This window comes from Corvus cornix, chromosome 2, assembly GCF_000738735.6.
Source record: "Corvus cornix cornix isolate S_Up_H32 chromosome 2, ASM73873v5, whole genome shotgun sequence".
NCBI lineage: Eukaryota > Metazoa > Chordata > Aves > Passeriformes > Corvidae > Corvus > Corvus cornix.
Window position 1 is genome coordinate 136746846 of NC_046333.1, and position 24450 is coordinate 136771295.

The following is a 24450-nucleotide window of genomic DNA, read 5'->3' on the forward strand; positions in this document are numbered from 1 at the left end:
GTTCTGACTGCGATGTATGTTATTTCATGAAAAATTACTTGAAATAAAAACTCATGGTTGAGTGGGAGTTGTGCATAGTAAAATGTATCTGGAGTAGGTTCAGAATACTTTAACCAGGGAATCAGGAAGCTATTTTAAACACTGGCATAAATCATACAGATTGTAATTTAAAAGCAGAGGACAAAAAAAATTTCCTAAGGGAAGATTCATAATGGACTCTTTCGTATGCACAGTATTTCATTCGGTGAAGGTGAAGTGGGCTGAAACCCAGAGAAAGCAACCAGAAGGCACAGAAAATTCACTGCAGTAAATACACAAATTTCAAGGCATGTTTTATGTTGACCTTACACACATTTTAAAACAAATGCTTAAGGGTGTGCAGTGTGTATAGCATCAGTTTCTCCTTTCTGGCTCAAATTCTGCTCCGGATTAGCAGAGGAGAAAAAAACCCAAACAAACCTGCTTGAATATACAAAAAGAATTTTATTGTTTTTACTAAAGATCACAGCTTCAATACCTACCTCTAAATCCCAGGGCCCTTCTTATGCCAGGCCTTCAGCTGTGTTTTCCTGATGCAGGAGCACGTCCCCACAAGCCCCAGGAGACCTTCATTTCTATCAAAAGGCATTTGGATCTAAGAGATGTATTGTGTGGCAGGGATCTCATCCTGTGCAGCATCCCAGGCAATCCCTGCAGAAGCCCCATGTCCACACCCCCTACTCACTCTGATTTGCAGTTAGAGCAGTGGCTCTCTCATAGACCAAGGGCAAGGTTAAGTTCGAGGCCACAGGCATCCTCAGGTCACAATCTCCCTGTAACAGTGGCTGTCCCACTTTCTGTGTGTCTGGAGCACCATCAGTACAATTAATGGGTCAGGGAGAGAGAGTTACTGTGTGCCTGCTGGGAACTCAGCTTTGAACCCCCAGTAAAAGAGTAACTAAGTAAAGTGGAACAGCTTCCCTGGGAGCAGGCACCCTGCATCCCCTCAGCCTGCCCGGCAGCTCTGTATTAGGGCACTCCTCTCCTTTGTGCTGAAGTCCATCCCCCAAAAGACACACAAAGAGATCTAAATCTAAGTTTCTTTCTCCTTTACTGAACTAAGCAACAAGGACATCCTTTAATTTATTTATTTTATTTTTTATAAAGGAGGTATGTAACTGCAGACTTTTGCCCAAGGCCCTGAATTGCAGGTGGCCTGTGCCACCAGCCCAGAGCTGGGCAGGTCACTGTGTGGGACAGGTGGGACCCAGGCTTTCAGCTTTTACCTGACAATTTCTTGTCTAGAACTTGCTGGCTTCTTTTTTGGACCCTCTATTTTTGCTGTGACATCTGGGCACTTACTGCAGCCTAAGAGTCTTCTGAACAAAGAAATGTATGTCTTGAGAGGCCACGGTCCACCCACTAATAGCCTGTCTCTACTATGCAACATCTAAAACAATATTTTAGAAGGGGTTGGATTATAAAATTTGTGACACATAATTAAAAGATTGTTTTTCTATGCCACTTTAACAGGAATTTGTAGATTTGTGTTAAATACTATGAAATGCTTCAAAGTTGAAGTACAACTTGTAGCTTCTATTTTGCTTATTCATGTTTATAAAAAAATATTTGGCTATTTGAACATGTTTTCCACATCAATTCAAGCAAATTTGTTTAAATTAAAAGTTTAAATCTAAAGCATATATTAATCTGAACTAAAAAAGTACTGCTATGCTAATAATTTTACCTACCTTTCTAAGTATGTTTTGCTTAAAATATTTATATTCTGGTTATATTCCAGTATTATTTTTCAGAAGTCACAGAACACTTATTTCAGTTCAGTGTGATTTAGTTAGCTTTAGGACTTTAATTAGTCCTAAAAACATTTAATTTCTGTGAATCCATAGTGAAAAATGGGATTCAGAATCTCCCTGTGCAATGCTAGCCAGCTTGGGCAGCAGTCCTCACAAAAGGGACAAATGGAGAGTGCCTAAGATTATCAGGGATGAACAGAAGAGGAAAAAGCATCTAACTAGAGCTACTTGAAGGTACGTGTGCGCTCTTCAAGCACAAACTTTCTTCTACAACTGAATGTCTAAGAACGACTTCCTTTCCATTAAAAAAAGAAAGAAGCCAAAAAAGAGAAACAAGAGCCACAGAGACTGTGGTTGCCTTCAGTAAGAGCCAACAGCAGAAGTGTCAGAGGCCTGCTGAGGACACAGGAGATGCGGGTAGGATTCACCTGACTAAACGTGGAAGTCTCTCACATCTGAGCCAACCTTGGTCAACATAAGTCAACATAACCAGTGAATCCTAAAGTAAATGCTTTAATATTTGGTCAGAAAGATCACACACCAGATCCACCATATTAATTCATTCTACCTCCTTTGAAATAAAATAGGACCCTAGTGTGCTTATGCAGGCAGAGATAATTATCCCTACACTACAAATTGGGAATTGAGGTCAGATAAATTAGGGGCCATCTCTGCTCTATTCAGCTTGGATGAAGACCATGAATTCACATGTCCCTTGCCTCCAAAACGGCTCCTGTAACCCCTAGAAGGGAAATAGCAGGTTCACCAGTTAAAGCTGTTCCATGTCCCTTGAGCAATGGAGACAGTCACTCAGACCAGAGAAGAGTCAGACCCCATCTGCAGCCCACAGCTACTGAGGGCTTTCTAAGGAGACAATTAGATTCAAATTTCACCTCTTCTGAATCACAAAAGGTCAGGGGTTTATGCCAGACAGAGGCACTCCAACCAGTGGGATCTACTGGCTGCACTGGGTCTGTTGACCCAACTAGAAGGAAATATTCAAAGCGGCCATAAGAGTCTGGATATCCCAGAGTATGTGGCGGAGGCTGGGCTTTGCAAATGCCAGACCCTCAGCAGTATCACCCCCACCACCACCCCCAAACCTCATAGGCTGGTCACCTTCCAGACCTTACCGACTGCTACAACCACCAAACCTCTGCAGGGCGATGCCCCTCTGGGCACAACTCCAGGACACAAGCTCTGAGAATGGCATGGGCTGGAACCACAGACACGGTGTCCTCGCTCCTGGAGGGGGAGATGTGCCTGTGCATCCCCCCCAGAGCACACCCTGCTCCTCTGGGACCCACAGAACTGAGACCTTAATAACTCCCTATGCTGGCAGGTCAGGCAAGCAAATCTACACAGCTCCATAGCAACAGACATGAAATTAAAACAGTAAAATATGCAGGAGGACTCAGTGCACACAGAATTAATATCCAGAAACATTTTTTATTTAGAAAATCAGCAGCAGCTATTTTGTGTGGGCGCAAAATGGAAGGTGAAGAAGAAAAGCAAAAGGAACTGAGAAAAAGGAATAGGGTCAAAAACTGCCACAACTGTATTTGTTAGATTCTGTGTCAGAGAAGATCTCAGAAAACTTATTGTCACAAATGAAATTATGAAATACACATACAAGAAAGGGAGAAGAATGCGATTGAAACTGTACAGGAAACAAATGTTGCATATGGTTGGATTTGAATGTCAGGATGGTTATAATAGCTGCTATCAGATGTGGGATAGAAGTGAAGCATTCAAAGCATGTGCTTACATCTGAGAAAGATGCTTCCTCCCTATTTATTGACAAGGTGATGTTTGCTTTAAAAACAAGATCGAACGTTTTCCAGAAGCACAAGTAATTGACCATTGTGTCTCTGCTCTTTGCCAAATATTGAGTGGCTTAAGGATCTGATGCTGAAATTAAAGCCCTCCTCATCTGGTTTAAGTTACTCAGGGAACCTGGGCTTTTGCTCTTCCTCTTTTCACTTGCAAGCTCCTCTGCACCTGTCAGAGAATCTATGCTCTACACTTATCAATAAACATGGTCAGATCAAGAGATTCCTTGTTATTAATTCAAGTAATTAAGGGGAGAACTACTGGTCAGCCATAGACAAGACATTCCATCATTTGGTATCAACTCAATTCACTTGGCCCATCTTCAGAACCTTTTTTTGTTCTATGAGCAAGTACTTAAAGTACACTGAACCTGGTGTATCTCATTTCCTAATTTCAGCATTCTTACGCATGTCACACCAGCCACATATCTAAGTAATTGAATTTTCCTAGGAATGGAAGCATGAATTTCCCAATTTCACCACTCAAGTATGGTTATCACTGGTTGCAAGATGGGAACATAGTGTTCACTGATTAAATACTGCATTTGTAACTGGGTTAAATGTTCTTTGACATACCCTTGTTATTAATTATCCCTCCCCCAAGAAAAGGGGCAGTCTTGGAATATGGGTTATGAAGAGCTGTGAAATAAGTTACAGCAAAAAGACAGACACACCAGTCTTCTTATTTCTCTTACCTTTGTGTGATTCTGCTTTTAAAATGAAGAATGCCAATTTATTTTAAGGAATAGTCAAGGCAGTTTGCTATCTCCAAATACAGGTTTTCCATTGGTTTTGGTTTGTTTGGGTTTTTTCAAACAACCAAACAGTGTGACTTTGCATTAGAATACATAGTACAACATCAGCATTTTGAAAAGTGTTTCAACATAATAGGTAGATGTCCTGGCCAGTAGTTAAAAAGATTCATGAATTTCTGTGTGCCATAGGAATTGTTCAAGTTAGCACATTTTGTAACTTGGTTTTTGTATTCTGTACTGTTGTTCCTGAACAACAGGGACAACAGATCTATTATTTTCCTACTGCTTGCAGAAATTTGGTACAGAGAATAAAGAAAAGTCATACAAAAACCAGATACAATGCTCTTGGATAAATGAGCTGGTAAAACACATCTTTCTAATGTTTTATCAAACTTTCCAAGATAAAAAAAAGTTTTATCATTACAAAATGCAATCAGAAAGAAGTTCTTGACAGTGAAATAAATCTTCAGAATTACCTCTAAGACAATCCACTCACAGAACTTACACACCAACTCCTGTTTTTCAAGTAAAGCATATACACACACATTCATCAGACACTCTTATTCCCACACTGTCATACTGAAATGAGGGAGTGAGTTGACAAAAGACCTGTAAAATAACACAGCCACATCAGGAATATAACCTAAATCAGAGCCTTTCTGTTTTGTTTTTAAAATAACCAGAGTGACTGTCTTTAGAATACAGACACATATGGAAGTAAAGTAGCAACATGGATTAATTTATCTGCTAATTTTATACTAATGGGTTAAGTAGTCACTACTCCTTGCTTTCATACAGGACTCCCAGAAATAAATTCCTGGACATTTAGTGTCCTGGGAATCTAATCCTCACACACCAGACAATTAAAAAAAGAATAAAAACCCCCAAACTTCAGGAAGAGCATTATGTTTTAACAACTAGACATTTTTAACATATAAAACATATTTTGCAGCTAACACTTGCATTTCTTCTCCAATCTGTTTGGTTTATTTAAGCTCTAGTCTTAATATTTCCAGTTGTCTAGGGTAATTTCACTTGCCTCGTTTTTGATCACCGTCAGCTCCAGCACTGACTAAAAAAGCACCTGCACATATTGAATACTCACAACCAAGTAAGGGCAATCCATTCTGCTCCACCTGTCTCTCCTAATAGTTCTAAAGCCTTCAAAGATTAATCTGTTCAGATTGGGACACCCTACCCCAAGGATCATTTATCATGACTTAATAAATTCACCAGGAAAAAGTAGGAAACACATGCTGAGTAGAAGATTACTTACTTTACCTTGAAGTTAAATGACATTTTAAATTGAATAGTGATTGCCAAAAGACTTTTATTTTTTAATATATACTTTCATTTTTATGAACTTAAGTGGTCTAGAAAGGGCAGGAAAAACACAAATTGTGCCTTGCAACTATGTAACTCATACCTGGCTGATGCACTATTTAAAGGAAAAAAAAGTCTAGCAACACAGGATTACAGAATCACTGGGAGGCAGAAGGGACCTTTGGAGACAACCTGGTCCAACTCCCCACTCAAGCAAGTCTAGCTGGAACAGGTTGTCCAGGACTGTATCCAGTTGAGTTTTGAATATATCCGTGGATGGAGATTCCACAACTTCACCAGGCAACATGTGCCAGTGTCTGACCACTGTCTGACAAAAAAAAAAGTGTTTTCTTATGTCCAGATGGAATTTCATGTTTTCAATTTGTGCTCATTGCCTACTGTGCAACAAATGTAGGTACTCTGTGTGGTGAAAGCCTCTGAGATCTTCCCATTAATCTTAACAAAAAAAAGTTTTAATGTCCAAACTCCCAGTGATGACCCTTCTTGAAACATAATCCATAGCAGTTCAATGACACTGAAATCCCAAATATTGCTATTTTAGCCAGTTTCAGTAATAAATGGCCAGATGTTTTATTAGCAGTGAGAAAAAAACAAACCACTTTTCTGCATAGTCTTCTGCTACCTGGAATGTTTATTACTGTACCAAGATGTGAATGACAGACAGCCAGTCCTTACAAGGTTTGGGAGCTGACCCTAACTGGGACTCACCTAGGGCTCCTTTTGTGCAGTGGTGTTTACACCTCTACTCTGCAGGATCCTGAAGGTGCTAAAAGGTCTGAGACAGCCTTAATGTTTTTTCTTAGGTCTTAATAATTTCACATGAAACTTCAGCAGTTCCATGGGCTCTAAGAAACAGCTCTAATAGCAAACATTCAGTACGCTGTTCCAAGTGTGCCTCTAACACCAAAAGCAAGAAGACCAGAACTTTACAGAAATTCTGAACACAGCTGATCAGATGCCCTTCTCAAATTCTGATGCTCACGAAGATTTAAATACGTGTTAGTTTAAACCTGCAAGACTTCTAAAAGTTATTGACACAACTTCTCCTAAAGATTCTCTTCTTTATCTGTGTCTTTGAAAGTTTATCAGTACTTTGCAGATTGCAGAGGCAGATTTTGAATCCTTTCACTAAGCATTCTGATGGAAGTCAAAAAAGAAGATGAGAACGACTGTCCAAGGAAGCACAACAATTCCCACGGTTCTCAACAGGATGTGGACATGAACTACAGGAATTCAGGAGGGATTTTTCTAGGAGGACTACACAAGAATGTGAACATGTAGAAGTGCTTATGGTCCTGTTTATTCAATTACAGAAACTGTAGGATTCAGCACAGCATCTTGATACAAAACTAAGACCAATGTTAGTTTTAAGTCCTTTTGTGCCTTTTTGTGAGGGGATTTCCTGCAAAACATTTTGTATTGCTTTTAATATTGTATAAATGAATCACATCTAAAAGAAGGACCAACTTCAAAAATCCAGAAATTAAAAGGCCTGTAATTATCTCTGAGAGTGGATGTTCTACTATCTTCGTTTACGTTCCTGCCCTCTCCATCCTTCCCTGGGAAAGCAGGCACAGGTTTTAAGCCAAATTCACTTCTACACTGCTGTGATTCGGATTTAATGCACAATAAAAACCCTTTTCATCTCTCAAATGAATAATTTCTCCATGATTATAAATATTTTAGAGGTTTAGCAAGAGCATTCCAGGATTATGTATGGTTCTCTATGCAAACTACATAAAATATGAATGATAGCCAAATCTATTTTGTTCATACTTCAAGAGGTGAAGATGGCTTAGACTCATATAAAAAGTCCTTAGGCTGCTAGAGGAAAGAAAAAAAAGCTATGCGCATTTTGTCTTTTGAAGTACAGAAAAGAAAGATGAAGTGATGTTACTAGAGAAGCAGAGAAGTATCAGAGCTTGGGAACAGCCTAAAAACATCCCAGGGTTCACTCTCAGTGTTATCCCTTTCTGACATTTCCTGAATTATGTAAATATTTGTGTAAATGTTTCTTCTGAGATTCAGCATGTTCCAAGAGAAGAATCCTGGAAACAGACAGATTTTCAGCAAAATGACAGGAATTTTGAAGGTGCATAGTGATTGATATACTTGTGTAAAAAAGGTAGTGCAGGACATGGTAAAAAATAGTGGTAGGTTGGATTTTTGTCTCTCATATCTGACTCCTGCTATATAGTCATTGTCACCAAGCCATTTCAGATTAATATGAAGTAGATATAATCTCTATAAATCAAGAAGGGCTTTTGGTAAAGAGAAAATTACACGCAATCTCTTTTATGTATGACAAGAACATGTTGCTGTTATTCTCCTCCATATCCCACTTCCCTTCTTTTGATCCCCTATTACTCCTTGTGTGTTTTGCTGCATGGTGACACCTCCTCTTTGCACAATGGCTACATCTTCTAGACTGAGTAACCAGAAATTCATGTACAAGTAGGTCAGGGGGAAGAGACTGGGTCCACCTGAAGCCACAAAATGAGGTAGCAATGGAAGAAAATCACATTAACCCCTGTGGCCAACACCGAGGAAAATGAACCCCAGCTGTCCCCTTGCATCCATGTCTGAAATGTCCCTCACTTGTGTCAGCTCTCACATTCCCTATGATGTGATTTTGAACAGCTTTCCACTAAAAAAGTGTGAGGTATTTGGCAGGAGGAACTTAGAAGTACTCTGTAAAACAGACCCGGATGCTGATTACTGCAAAAGGCTAGTAACTTCATATTATAAGGCAATTTAAGTGTAAAATTGAAAACAGTGAAGTAATTTACTGAAAAAGGTGCATAACTCCTCTCCGTGAGTATAGGACTCTTCATTAGAAAAAACCCTTCGCATTCATTATTCCCATTTTGATAAGTGCCATTCATATTCACAAACAAAATGGTTGTGGTAGCCACAGCTGTAGATTTGACTGTCATATACCACATTCACTGCAAACCTTGTAAGAAGTATTACCTATCACCCACTATGCACAGCAGTGGGAGACTGGGAACACTCAAGTAACATGGTGCTATGAAATGAGCCAAAGAACTTGCAGGGATAGTACTAAGGCAGCCTTAATCAGCCCTTCCAATGACCAAGCCAGTGAAGAGATTTTGCAACAGATTCTCTACTGTTTCTGCATTAAACATGGTGCTGGCAAATCTGAGCTGGCCCTTCATGAAAGTATCTAAATTGCTTCCAGAGGTAAAATGACTCAGGAAACAATATAGCCAGGAGGTACCTGAGCTCATAAACGATGTCAGTTCTGCAGCTGGCTCTATGCAGGGCCAACTCTGTCTCCATGATTAATTAAATAGCAGCACAAATATCCTGACCATTTGTAATCAAGAGCTGCCTGTACATGAATCAAATGATATAAATGTTTTGTATCTATTCACTAAAATTACAGGAACCAATGGCACACCTGAGTATTTACTCTTGGATGTGCCACAAGCAGGTGATGATTTAGCTAGTGGTCTGGGGTGGCCCATTAGCCCGAGGCACTGGAGATACACTCTTGATCCAGCAGTTGCAGTACAGGTCCAAATCTGCCCAACTCCCACACACAGACTGCCTGTCCTTTTGCCTTGGTCTGACATCTTCTATCCCCAGAGCTATCAGAGCCTGGCAGCACAAACTTTAGGCAGGATTCAACAATATATCTAAGGACATCACAAGACTTTTCTCTCATATTAAGAGTCATTTATCTTCGGGCAGTGAAATATGTGTGCAGTTACTATGAAACAGAATAAAATCCATTTAAGCTATTTGACATCACCATCAAGCCTCATAAAAGAAAGTGAAGATGTCAGTTAATTGTATTTCCATGAAAAAGACAGTAACAATAGTGTCTTCATATCTTTCGGGTGGCTCCACAGAAAGAAGCCAACTATTTTATTTACTATCAGCATTAGTGGTATCACAGGTGGCACAACACAGTGTATGTAGACACCTGTAAATATACCAGTAAATTAGAAAATGTAATTAAGGAAATGAAAGGAATTATACTCACCGGGCTTTACAAGGCTTGCCTTTGTCTCCTTCTTATATCGAGCCAGCTGTGTATTCCCTTCACTCATTGACCCTGGACTGAACTTCTTCCTGGAAAAGTCTCCATCGCTACCAGTGCAAAAACTGATTGGACTGTTTCCAGCATCAGAAGGAGTCTTAACTGGAGATACTGACTGGCTACTAGGACAGCCAGTGTCATCTGAAGAGAAAAGGGAAAACATCAACATTTCTAACTAATAAGTATATGAAGTTAGCAGAATAAAAGAAAGAGTATTTGAACTACAACTCTTTACAGTAAGTGATATTGCACAACCTTGGCTCTGAAACCTGGTGAGAAGCTATTTGTTTCATCCATTTTGTGAAGAAGTCTTGAATACCTTATGGCAGGCTAAAAGGGCAAGTACTTGTTTTGCTCAGTCTGGCAAAATGCAAAATCAGGGGCTACATAATGAAAATTCCAATATAAGATGAATTCCTTTAGCAAGGTTAAGGAATACTGCAGCATGAAGATACACAAGACACAAATGTCGCGCAGTGCATACCGGCTGCAGAGCAAGCATGGCCCACATGCTCTCCTTCAAGAAATGTTCCCATATCTGAACAACAAGAGAACCTACAGCCCACACGCACACAGTCAGGAATTTCATTTAACTGGAATTAGTACAGGCTCCTCAAAATTATCTTTTCTTTAAAAGCAACCATGATCATAGAACTCTTCCATTCTTGACAAGAGGCTGTGAGGTACCTGGTTCTGAAGAGAGTGGGTTATACACAGACTGCTTTTGTTTAAAGCTTAATTCCTCTGAGGGCACACCAGCATTCCCAGGCATCAACAGCCCCCTTGGGAACAGACCCAGGTTCCTGACCTCCAGGGATACAAACACTCCAGCTCTTAACAACTGAATGCAAATTTTGAATGAAATCCACATATCAAACCCCAACTTCATCTAATCACGTCCCATGTAATCTGGAGTAATTGCAGTTCCCCTGTAAGTCGTGGTGGTTTAATTGATACACAACAAAACCAAGCATGCTACTCAGACTCTTCTGGAGAAATCTAATTGTTCTTTACCAGGACAAAATGAAAGCTGCCATCTAAATTATGCAATCGCACTCTTCTCCTGATGCATTATCTTTACCTAACATGAAACCCAAAGAAGTACCTGCAACTGAGCCAAATAATTTGCATGACCATTTTGCACTTACCTCTTCCACCCTGTTCATAATGTAGGTCAAGTCTCATTTTGCACTGAGCTTTGCATGGGCATATTGACTTAAAAGTCAGTGTATGACTGCACATTTATGAGGCAGAAGGGACACCCCATATCCATCTACCACCTTTCTGCCCACCTCCCCTCTGCAGGAAAGAATAGTTTTTGCTTTTGTTAGCTATTGCTCCCTCAATACAGCAGAAAAACTTCATCCTTTCATGTGATCCAGTTTTCCTTCATGACTGGCCAGTTTTACCCTTACTCATTTGTTCCAATGTTCTGCTTCTCATTTCTCCACATCCTGCCTTCAGTCCTGAGCAAGGTACCCCCAGGTGCTGACTGTCCAGAGCAAGCTGTATGCATTACGCTGCAGGAGCAGCCAGCAGCCTGAGGTGTTGCATCCCGGGCCTCTGTCAAGTGCCAGGCATGATGCCAAGCCAAGGGGCAACCCAGTTACTGCCAGAAACACCTCCCAGGGCACAAAGGCCAGTAACAATGCAAAACACCTAATCCATCTTAATCATATTTAATTCTTTCAAATCATCCCAGTTAAGCCAAAAAGCATCTCTTTTTGCCATCTTGCTGCTGCCTTCTGCAACTCAGAATTAGTCCCTAGCAAAATCACAGAAAAGAGAAAACTGCTAATAAGCTTTCCAGCCTGTCCCCACATTCAACCTGACTAAAGCAGGATTGCTCCCCACATGACTTTAGTTTACTTTTTATCCTTTCCATTCCCATCAACATCACAATATAACTCAACACAAAGAAGAGAGAAGGTGGCCATTCCTCCCAGGTCAGCATCTGTTTCCCTTTCTCCAACATTTAGAGTCTTTTCTGCAGGCTGAGTGAAAGTTACCTGCAGGACAGTGGATCAGCACCACTGAGTGAGCTTCTGAACTGCATTTAAGTAGCTCCTTTAGCCATGTCCAAAGCATCTTCTTTTTAGAAGCACACAAACATTTATAATCAAATATATTCAGAAATAAGTGACAGCTTGTGCAGTTTGTTTTTAATTACGACTTTTCCACTTACATGTTTCTGTATGTGGCATTAGTTTCCAAACTTTGTTAGAACAAAAAACCAACAAAAAATCCCTAAACAAACAAAAACCCCCTCAAAACAAGAAACAAAAACCCAAGCAAATCCCTCTCCCAAAACCTCCCCCCAAACCCAAAAGAAACAATTTACCTCATCTCTCCACCAATAAAGTTACTGCAATACCTGCACAGGTTCTGAAGACCTCACAGATCTGTTTTATATGGGAGACTTTATGTAGAAGTAGCTCCCAAAGCTGTAGCGATGCAACCTGGAAGAACCACAGGAGCTGATGAAACTTTAAACAATGAAAGAACTCAACTACAGCGTTCAAAATTGGGGCATTAAAAACCCCAAATGTGTAAAACTAACTGCAATTAGGAAATAAGGCAGCTAAAGAATGCATACTAAAATAGCATAAGAAATGTTTTATTTACCAGCCCCCAACATTGCTGGTGATATCACACTGGTGACCCTGTGCCATCAGATTATGTCATACCTACATATCCTCGTTTTACTCTTAAGAACTTCAGCTTTCATTCCAACAGGACATATTTTAAAAGAACAAATGAGCCTGGCACAAAGAAGAATAGCTCTTCTCTACTCATACTCCTTGTACCCATTAGATACACCAATAACCAGGTGAGCACTCCCACTCCAGTTGCAGTCAATTAATGATTTTATTGTACTCCCTCTCCTCTGATCATTTGTTATCTTTTATGTAATGTACAACTTCTAATCCTTCTACTATTACCCAGAAATATGAACAAAACTATAAATTTTCCAGAACTAGGGCAAGCTGTAGAGAAAGATTTTTCTGTGTCATTCTTTTGAATAATCAAAATGTTTACTACCACAGAATGGAAGAGCTGCCTATGAAATGCTGGTGCTCACCACCAAAGCAAGCAAAGCTCTGCTGTACATTGTGGGGATCCACCTGATCCACAGCTCACTCTCCTGGCACAAGGAAAAGTCCTGGTGAAGAGTGAGGTGCTCTCCAGCTGCTTAGTGCCAGCCAAATTGCCTGCACCTACCTTCATCTTTCCTGCTTTTGAAACCTTAACAGGCTATTTATTTGTATTTAATCCAGAGGAGAGCAGCCAACTTCCCTGTGGACCCTGACATGGACCTGATTCCCCCTCCATCTCCAGACAGCCTGACGACCCTCCCTGCTCACTGCTGCAGTGACTCCTCTGCTTCTCACCTGCAAGCAGAACGATGTGACTGCAGCATGGTGCGTTCATATTTCCCCCACACCTGTGGCTCCTCCTAAACCCTGCTGGCAACTCTGACAGAAGGAAGTGAAGACCTCCACCTGCCTAGAAATGGGCCAAGAAAAGGAATCTCTCTCAAAAAAGTGGGCAACAGGAGCAGATGAGCCCACAATGGGATTCACTTTCTGCCTAAGATATGATGTGCATCAGCAAGGTCAGTTAAGGATTCAACCTTGTAACTCAACAGGAGTTTTGCCCCTGTAAGGACTTCAGAACCAGACTTCTCAGGAATGCAGGTAGACCTGATTTACCTTCTCAGGCACATCAGCATCAGGAAGACAAAAAAAGAGGAAGCTGACAAATAGTGCTGTGAAAGCCTGTACTTCTGATCTTGCCTGCATTTACTTGCACAAGAGGGAAAATCACATGAATTTGTAACACACAACTTCCATTGCTTTCTTTCATAGTGTCTTTTTTTTTCACAGGGGCCTCCTAGGAGCATTCTGGGAATAGGCTTTTCCTTTGAACATCAGCTGGATTTCATAATTTGAAATTCTATGTCCAAGGCCTCTCCCAGATCAGACATGACTGCCAAGATTCAAAACCAAGCACGGGATAGTGTCTCCTCAAACAAACCATCAGAAAAGTTGCTCAGAGCATTCTGACATTTGCATGCCCTGACTAACTTTTAAATTGTGAAGTCAAAATATAAACAGCGTTAAAGATAATAATACTCTTAACAATTGACAAAATTACTTGTTCTTGTACACTTTTAGGCTGTTGTTGAGATGTGATGATTTTCTCAGCACAGATACTTTAGAAGGTTCATTAGAACATGCCCTTAGAACCTTCTTTAAAAAAATACTGCCTTTTCCTAAAGGCTTCAAGAAATATTGAATATACAACCTCCTTATATAACACATCTAAATAATTAATAATGCTCTTGCTGAGGAAGCGTGGACTTCTTTTTACTTTCACTCCTAGCTGCCAGATCAAGTTAGGCACTCCTGTGACACTGAACTGTCCAGTTCCTGCCTGATCCCTATTTCACTGTCCAACATTCGTCTCCTCCTAAGGTTCCCTTGACCAGTGTTCAGGCTGTACGTAACTCTGAATTTCCACCAAGAAATGTGGATTCTGGAATTAAATGTGTGGCTCTAATGAAATTTTAAATGTTCAGTGTACCAAGACAAAAACAATTTCCTGGCTTTTACCTGATGGTTATGTTTCCATTCATCTCAGAATCTGTTAGTGTGGGTAGCCACAGCTCTGCCAGGATGGTGCACTGCAAGCTGGCTATTGGCAGTGAGGGTACCACAAAGGGTATTTCAGAATTTTTCAAGGTAATCTCCCAGTCTGCTTGTCTGCCTCACCTTTTTTGACCCCCAGTTTTTGAACTGTTTTTGTTTTCTTTTTAAGACTAGCCTTGTAGCACAGGGGTGTTTATGCAATTACTAAAGTTGCTGACGGACACCAAAGGGAATACAACACCTACCTTCCACCTGTAAGGCTCTTTCTGTGTTAAACTGAGAGAAAGAGGTTCCTCTGGAGGGTGAGTCAGAAGGACAGCCCCATTCAGGCTAAGTCACCACAGTCCTCTGAGTCACTGCCTGGAGGATCTCTCCACGGACTAATACAACCACTGCTCAGACCTGGGCAGCTGAACCAGTAAGGGCTCAGTGCCCAGGCAGAAAAAACTGCTAATGGGAGATTCACAGTGTCATTCTGGAACAACTGGGAAACACAGTAAAAGCAGCAGATGAAACATAATAATATTAAATTAGTAGTACACATAGAAAGGCAGAGGTAGGAGCATATTCACATCCACACCATGAGGGTCTCAACCCTCATAAATCGCACCTCATGCCTCTGGAGGCACCCTCGCATTCCCAGCATCCACTGAGGGAGCACAGCCTAAGGTAAGAAACATGAATATTCTCCTCAGCTCCTGATTGTATAAAACTTCTCATTTTTACTGAGGCCATTCCAGTAGGTGATCATATGTACTCTGTAAGTTTAATAATTTGCTAGTAACAATTTGTTGCTTGCAAAATCAAACAGACTGTGGGAAAAAATATTTATTAACTTCACTAAAAGTAGAGTCCTAAAAATGCTACTAGTTTTGGTCCTTCTGGTCAAGTTAAAACTCATTTCTTAACTCTTTTTCAGACCTGTTTGGCTAGGTATTTAAGAAAATTTCTCAGAATATCATGTACTTGTGAGGCAAGTCTCTTACCAAAAGTCAAACAGAGTAAAGCAGAGCTGAAGCACAAGGAAAACTACAGCAGGGTCAGGAAAAGAGAGGAAGCCTACTTATGCAAAATCCTGCTATGCAAATAATTTCCACATTTAATCTTGGTGTCTCTGCAGGCAGAACTTGAATTAACTATGCTCCATTTTGCTTGTGAACAAAGGCTGGCTAGCAGCTTCACCACTCCCTGAGGTCACCTACAGATGCTGGGCAAACTTCTGTCCTTGAAGGGTTTCTAGACTCCCACAGACAAATGCATGGCTGCTGGGATGTGCTGGGAACAGTCCAGCTTCAAAAAGGAGGCTGGATGAAATGATCTCCACAGGTCCCTACAACCTAAATGCTTTTTCTTTTGTTAGATATTCCACAGCTGGAAAACACCCTGCTATTCACAGTCCATCTTTCAAGCTGGAGCTTTTTACTGTAATGTTCTAGTCATAAAATCAAACCCAGTAAAATCAAGACTAAACATCTTTGGTTGCTGAGGATCATTAATGTACAGGCAACTTCTACACCTTTTGCTCACCAGCCCCTTGGACCTTGCTTCTGTCACACCCACAGGCTGACCACCAATGGCCACTGCTGAAAATTTAGTATGAGAGCTGCTCACTGACTTTGGTAAGAGGCCCTCTCTGTTCAGTCACAGCATGACAGGAGTGCTGACAGGCTAAGATTATACAGACGAGGGCAGAGGAAGGTGAAAAAAGATGGACTGACCGGCTCCTAAGCTTGGGCATCTTTTGCAATGCAGGATTTCACATAAACATGTCTTTAAAGGTATCTGCTCTTGATGTCTGACTATACACCTGCTAAGTCATACTGAAGTAGCTAATTTTAATTGATTTTGGCAGCAAATCTACTAATGTTCCTTCTACTTGAACATTTCACTAACAAACAGGACAGCTCTGTCAAAACATCTGAAAAAAAAAGAGGACTATGCAATTGTGGCTTACTGGCTTTGTTATTACATTTATAGCCCCACTAATGGTGTATTACAGAAGAGAAGCATAAGGGCTTACTAGTAAAAATATCAATAAAAATATTACTGTTACTAGGAGAGCACTGTGGTCAGGAAAAGCACAGCTCCCTGAGTATCATTATCACATCACAGAAAACATCTGGACAAGGTGCTTAAGATGATAAAGGACTGAAAAATCTATTTGAAAATGTTATAGAGAAGTTTTAACTAAAGGTAAGGATAGGAAAGAGTCTAAAAAAGAGATAAAGAAGAGTATTTTCTGTTTGGTATGGGTTTAAGCACTTTAGTAGACCTCATTTAGTAGACCTTTTCTGAGGACAACAGCTGGAAGTGGAACCACTGCTTCTGCCTCTGGTGGGAAAGCATTGACTACATCCAGTATAAGAAATATTATCTGTTTAATATTAACATTAAGGGTAAATATATGCATATATATAGATGGGTTTCTGTGTGGTTTTATATGGTTTATTCCATTATGCAGCAAAGAAAGAAATCAGAAATATTCTTTCCAGTTTTGAAGGTACCATTTCTGGAAATAAAAATCTTCAATAGACCACAAAGAAATTTGTACCTATTCCTCAAATGGTGCAACACATTATACTCGTTTGGTCTCATATAGGTCTGCCTCCATGGCTAACAGCAAACAGCTGTGACCCTCACAGCTTCAAACACCACCTCAGAAGGTTGCACTCCTCACCTTCTCATGGAAGGAAATTACATATATTCTATCCACTGTTGTTTCATGCATATTTTTCTTTCCTCTTTTAACTATCCTCAAGCCCAGAGTGGCACTTAGCAGCACCACAGAATCTAATCACATACACATCAAACACCGTTCCAAAATTTCATGGATATATACTAATCCTATAAACGTAGGGCTAAAATATGTAATGTTGAATTTCTCTTAAAGCATCAAGATTCTCTTTTAACACCATGTAAATCCAAGACTTCTGATTAAAGTTTCATCCTGCTACAAGCTGTGATTTTCTTCAGAGTGCATGACAATATTCAACTCAATAGAAAGTTGCATGAAAAGCACTGTAAAAAGAAAGTATTGGATTATGCATTTTTGGTGAAGAAAATACATGTTATTTAGAATTCAGCCCATAGTACACAACAAGCTGCAACTAAAAGGGCAGTAGAAAGGCTGAGGTGAAGCAGAAAGGGTGACTGTTCTCAGGACACCATGCAAAACGTTCCAGAGAGAACGGGAACTGTCCTACTGACCCCAGGAGGCTCTGGGTCAGGTTTTAAAGGTTTACAGTGTTGCAGTGGGGATACTGCAACACGCATATATCAAACCAGGAGTCCCGTGGAAAGGAAATATATATGGACAGACAGATTCTTGATAGCTGTTTCAGAGATGTTTATTCTCCAGCCGCATGGCCGGAGCTCTGCCGAGGAACTGTTCCAGTCCCCGGCCCAAGGGTCCTTCTGCCCGCGCAGGGAACACAAACCAACCAATGGGAACGAGGCTGAGCAGGGGCAGGGAAACCCCGTGTCTGTGCCCTCAGGGCCCCTCTGCCAGGGCTACACAGTGGGGAGAGGAGACCCCAACACACAGTACTGATAGATACATAAAAAGGTGATAAAAAAACATCCAAAAGGTCAAATATTTTGGCTCCCAGATGTTGTTGTGTGGCAAGAGGAACAAAAGGATTGTTACTTAGTCAGGGGGAATAAATACTGAAGTTGAAAGGGAAGCAGGGAAAGGCCAAAAACTGGGGAATGAGCAGACTTTGCTCTTTAGTACCTAGGCACTTTTCTCATTTCCATGTTTGGAACAGCTCTCTGTGCCACAGAAACTGAACTGGTGGCTCACAATATGAAGAAATAATAAATTATTGCATGTAAGCTGCCCAGCAGGAAATTCTCTAGGGAAGCAGCAGTGAGAAAGGGAAGCATGTCACCAGTGTCACCCTCATGCAAAAAGGCCATATGTGTATTTTTGAAAGCAGATTTTGTTTCAATGTTTTTGTAAATTAATATCACAGTCATCACTGAACTGCCTTACAAAGTGCTGCAAACAAAAGTGCTAGAAAAGACCTCCAGAAGTCTGAAAAAAAGGCAAAATGATTGTGGAAAAGCATAGCATAAAGGACTGCAGGAAAAAGAATCTAATTTTTAGTATCACATACTTGAGAACTTTTAAGCATGTTTCTTTGAATCAGTAACTCAAACTAAAAATCAAACACAAAAACCAGTAAGGAACTATTTTAAAAAAAAAATTTCTTATAACAAGAAACAAGAATGAGAGAACTCACTGTTGCCATAGTAATATACACATATATGCAAACAAATAATAGGAGCAATTACTTTCAGTAATTTAAACTAACTGTCTGGCCTCAATCTGTTGACTTCTTAAAATATGAAAAATTTAGCTTTCTGTATCTATTTCTATTCAGGAATATATATTCCACTACATGTACTTATTTAGTGTAGCCTCCAAGGCTAGCTGATTTATAAGGCAACCTGCTTCAATGCCCTAACAGAGAAATTATTTACTGGAGTGCAAGAAGGTACAGTTCAGTAACAGTTGTACAACCTCTTCTTCTTGTCTGTGGCAAGCAAAATGGGTTGTGCATTCACATGGACCTAATAAGCCTGCCTAAAGCCTACATGCTTTTTTTGACACACACTGTGAACTCAGTCCCAGCATCCACCAATAGCTGGGCGAACTGGCAAATAACCTCTGAGTTCAAGGGGAGTGTGCACAGGAGCAAGTGAGCAAGGAATGGCAACACTGAGATTCCTGCTGCAGCACCCACACCCCAGGCTTACAGTGCAGCCACTGCACATGAGCACATTTATTGTGCCACACATGCAAACGATGAGATTTAATTAAAATCTTTACCCCAGAAAAGAACAAGTTATGAAATAAGGATTGAACTTGAATAAGCATTGAACCAGATCTTGAAATTTTAAAGAAAAAGCAAAAACAAAGCTTCGACTCCTATTTTTGAAGACTGCATTGCAGTGAGTCACAATCATTCATGAACAGAGATGCTACTGGTTTTCAATAGCTCACAGGACTATTCAGTCTAATTAAAAAGGTGATTTACAGTTAAGCCCTAGAAAGAGGAACTGTTTGCTATAAACCAAGTCCTCTGCCTCAAAAATTCTTTTGCTGAACCAATTATTAAATATACAAGTGCTTCCTGCAAAGCTGCATCTTGGGTACCAAAGCTTACCTGCGTTCCCTGCCAAAATTCCTGCAGCTGGCATTCTAGAAAAGGCTGAAAGAGAGCTTGGGCATTGTTGTAAAGGTACCACGTAAAAAGTCATCTTCATACAGAGAAATTTAAAAGCTGAGCTATTCAGAAATCGAAAGTAGAAAAGAAAGTATATCCCAGACTAAATTCCTTTTTAAAAGAAAAAATGTCAGAGAATGAGGAAATCAAGTCAGTGACTGTTGTCATACCTGCATCACAGTGAAAAATCCATCAAACCTAGCAACGACTGAACCAGTTTAAAAGAAAAGCTAAATACACTTATGGAGCTTAGCACAGGCTGACTTCAAACCAAGGACATGTACACCAAAACCAAGGATTGTGCCCCGCCCAAAGTATAATATTTCTTACAAGGCAAACACTGTAACTGGAATGACCAAGGGCCCAGCAGCTGCTCTGCCACGGACCCATCCCGTGCTTGTCTGAGATGCTGTGGATCGCGTTCGCTGCCCAACTGACAAGGTAAGTGCACGCAGCCACTTGAAGCCAATGGTGCAACTTAGGAGAAAAAACATGCATGACACAGGTGCTCAGTACTAATTGAGCCAGAAAAAGCTGCTGGAGAGTTTTTTTCATCATTTGCCATTGTATGAGTTCTGTGGCTAACATCCAAGCCAGAGGAGAGAAGTGCTCCCATATCAGATGACACCCAGGACCCCAGATGCTCTAAGGTTTTAAGGAAGGGTTGTGCATGGTGAATGCAGATACAAAGGCTCAGCTTGCCTACACAGCATCCAGACAGCATCCATGTTCACTTGGCAGAAACAAAGAATATTAAAAACATATTTTCTCAGGAATATCACAGATATGACTAACACTCTCGCTGTGTTTTGTATGGACTTACGAAGCAAAACTGACATAAAGTCAACTGCAAATAATTGACCAACCTGATCAAGTGAGGCTTTGATTCACTCAAACAAGACAAAGAGGGAGCTGATCATGCAAATTTAAAACCTATCACAGCCAGAACTAACAATTTCTTCAAAAGAAACTAAGCATCACAAAAACAGTCTCTTTTCTGTTGCCAAGAGATATTTTTTGCTGTTACCACCACGCTTGCAGCACTGCCATGGTTCCCAAAACCAGTAATACCTACAAGATCTACCCTCATTTAGAGAGTAGGAACTCCAAGCCTTCACTTATGCACTGAGATCAGTGTAAGCACACAGGAAAAATGGACAACATCAAAAGCTCTAGGGAATCAAGCAAAAAATACATATTTAATGGATGAGGGGAAAAAAAATTCTATTGGGGTAAAAGGAATTTACAGATCATAACTACTTGGTGTCTATAATAATGGAATAAAGGTAAAGAACAAATTGACAAGAGAAGGGTAAAGAGGAAAGGAATTATTCCAGGGATGAATTCATAATATCTGCTGCTTATCAAAAACATGTTCGGGCTTAAGGCTCAAAAGAAATTACAAAAAAGAAATTTATCCAAATGCTCACGAACTTTTTCATACTGCTCCATTATTGACCCATCTGCTCTCATCTTCCAAATGTACTACTTGCTAATTTTAAATATCTTTTTTGCACATGCTGCTTCTCAATTAAGCAGCACCAGGAGAGGCAGGCTGGGGGCTGTGGCCACTCCACTCACCGCTCCATACTGCCATCCTCTCCCCAGAAACAGGAACTAGCAGCCACCTGCTGCCCCTGGGGAATCTCACTCTAAATTAGACAAACTATGATAAAGAAGGATCATAAGTGGAAGACAGAGAAGAGATGTCAGAGAATGAGGAAATCAAATCAGTGACTGTTGTCGTACCTGCATCACAGTGAAAAATCCATCAAACCTAGCAACAACTGAACCAGGTTCTGGGATGCAGGACAGTGCTTTAGCTGATCCAAGGCTATGTAAGGTCTGAAGTCTCAGAGCAGCAAACCATGTAGTGTGTACCTGTATGGGTGCTGCAGGCAGCTTTAGAGACACAAAACTCTCACATGGGGGGAAGAAAAATCAAACTAAATCAATGCAGCATTCATGAAATAATAAAAGATGAATAAAAATAAATAAAAGAGATAAGCAGTAAGATGCAGGTTAAGAGACCAGAACTGCATGCTGGAGTATGTCTGTGAAAGGTGCCTTAAAACTGTCAAGCCATGAGATCAGACACACCCAGAATAAATACAACGTGCTTCTGGGACTCAAGACAGCCTATGCAGTGCAGTGGGACAGCAAGGGTATACGACAGTGGCAGCTACGTGTTGAGTGGATCTGAAGAACAAAACAAAAACCAAAAGATGTAAAAAATGTCAGTGATCAAGATGAAAGGCTTGTCAACACAGAAGGAAAAAAATCAGGATGAAAAGCAGCCATTTGGGAGAGATCATGAAAATAATGTATTTCTAGTAATACATTAGTAATCCAAAAGATTATATTTCTCTGGAACAGGCAAACTCAAGCAGGTAAGGTGGAGGGATTTAAAAGGCATGGGAAAAAGACTCCAGCATTCTTACAATCCTGTGATGTTTGTTTAACGCTCTGCATTGTTCATTAAACAATAACCAAATAGATCATTCCACTGAGCCTGAATTGCAAAATCTGGCAAAGCTAGACTCAAACATGGATATTGTGTTTCTCATCTAGGAAAACTTGTACACTGTGTTCAATACACTGTTTTTTAGAAAGGAGCTAAAAAAGTAATAATAATAATCTGATCCACTGTAGTGAAGACCAAGAAAAATACAAGCATTTCTGTCTATTCCCAGGAACACCTCTGGTAATTCAAAATACTTTATGAACTAAAAAAAGGAAGCTTAGGAAGTTGCTCTGATATTAACTATGACAAAAAAACTTGTTATAATTCAGATTTTTAGATGAGAGAATCACAGAATCATAGAAACATTTAGGTTGTAAAGACATCTAAGGTCATTGAGGCCAACCATTAACGCAGCAGTTCCAATTCCACCACCAAGAATGTTACGCTTTCCAAAAACCTGACTATTGAAAACAAATTTCTCCACACCAAAAATACCTGTTAAATTACCACAGGCATATAGAGTCCAATGGTGTTCATTATGTGACCCTCAATTTCGTTATGCATGTGCATTAATGTCATTTACAGTGAAGAGTTTCACTGAACTAAAAAATTACCACTAGTAGGCATCTGAGTCTTTCACTGCTAATTGAGGCATTTAAATTGTGCTAAACTCTACACAGGGCAAATATTTAACATTTAAAAAATCGGTTTTCAAGTTGTCCCTCATGTAACATTTTGAAGAGCGAATGACATTTTTTGATCTACAGTTGGAGAGTAGTAATTTACATCTGATCAATCACTCATCCATTGCCCTCTCTGTAGAGAAGCCATCATGCCCAACTCATGTCTGGCGACACATTCATCAGGAGAAGCCTAAATTCTGAAATAAACAAAACTTATTTCAATATGACAGTGAAAACTTCACCTACGTATTCTGTTCCAATTCATGGAGACCATTGTCACAAAACCAAAAGGATCTGCGGTCTGACACCGTTAATATCAACTCCCCTGATTTACCGACTTTCGATTAAAGGGCTTTTCGAAATGCCTCAATACCATGCTGCAGTTGTTAAGGCAAATCTTTCTCTTTAAAGCAACGCTTCTGCCGCAATAAAACCGCCAACTTTTTTAGCAGTGGATAGCAGAACTCGAAATGGAAACATCTGGTGTCGCTTACGGACACATATTAAAAGAACAGATACTAGATTTCCCTGGAAAAATCAATGGTTGCCCTTCTTCACCGGCAAAACGGATTGCTCATGCGGGCTCGATGGGAGCCCGACACACAGATGCTGCGGCTAGGATGACAGCGAAGCCTCGGGGGTGGCCGTGTGGGGCACACGGCGTTCCCCAGGGACACCGAGGCTGGGGGGGTCTCTCTGCGGTACCTGAGCAGAAGCTGTTGCTGCTGACAGTCCTGCCGGAGCCCGCGGAGGAACTGGGCGGGTTGAATTCCCGGCTTTCCTCTTCCGAAAAGGGAGATTCGGAAGCGGGAGATCCCTTCTGCTGCGGCCGAAGGACCAGGCGGGGGATGCGGCTGCGGGACACCTCCTTTTCCAGCTGCGTCCTCTGCTCCTGCTCGGGAAGGGACACCCCGTCAGGAACCTCTCGGATGTGCCCTCCTCCTTCCATCATCGAGGCAGGGGCAGGCAAATCCCGGCCCCTCCGCCCCCCCAGGGCGGGGGCAGGACGCGATTTGCCTGCCCCTGCTTCTCCTCGCTCCCCGCCGCGCCGTCCATCCCCGGCTCCTCACCTTGCCGCTCTCCCGCAGAGGCCCCATCGCTCCTCAGTCACGGCGCAGCCGGGAACAGGCACCTGGCATGGGCGAGAGGGATGCGCTGAGCGGCTCTGCGCTGCCGCTGCCGCTGCGGCGCTGGGGGTGGCGTTGCCGGCCCGGCCCCGCCGCCGCTCCCCGCCCCGACACGTGGTGCCGCCGCAGCGCCCGCGGCCGCGCCCGCCCCGGGGCGCGGGCAGGTGCGGGCCCGGCCGCGTCCCTCGGCCCCGCTGCTGGAGCGGCCCCGCTGCCGGAGCGGCCCCGCTGCCGGGGCAGCCCCGCCGTCTGACAGGGCTTGTCGGGGCCCTGGCCGCGAAGGGCGGAAAGGAACCTCGACACAGAGAAACGGGCAGAGGGCAGACGGTGCCAGTACAAATACGATGGATGTATAGCTACACACCTAGCAAAATGCATCGTCAGATTTCTCTGCTTCTTAGTCATAGAATCATAGAGTGTTAAGGGTTTGGGAGGGGCCTTAAGGAGTATCTAGTCCTAACCTCCCCTGCCGTGGGCAGGGACACTTCCCACTAGACCAG

General features: G+C 41.5%; 1 protein-coding gene across 2 annotated transcripts in view; it reads right to left on the bottom strand.

The window, feature by feature from the left end:
- The window catches only part of SYBU (syntabulin), a 40928-nt gene extending 16897 nt beyond the window's left edge, over positions 1-24031 (bottom strand). The window contains exons 1-3 of one of the 2 annotated variants that reach the window (XM_039548184.1): positions 23894-24031; positions 23529-23715; positions 9737-9934 (exon numbers count right to left, since the gene is read on the bottom strand). In XM_039548184.1, the coding sequence (XP_039404118.1) occupies positions 9737-9934; positions 23529-23715; positions 23894-23920 (412 nt within the window). In that variant the 5' untranslated portion in view covers positions 23921-24031. The remainder of the gene's footprint in view (positions 1-9736; positions 9935-23528; positions 23716-23893) is intronic. The other variant, XM_039548185.1, reaches the window with a different exon arrangement.
- Positions 24032-24450: the final 419 nt, after the last annotated feature.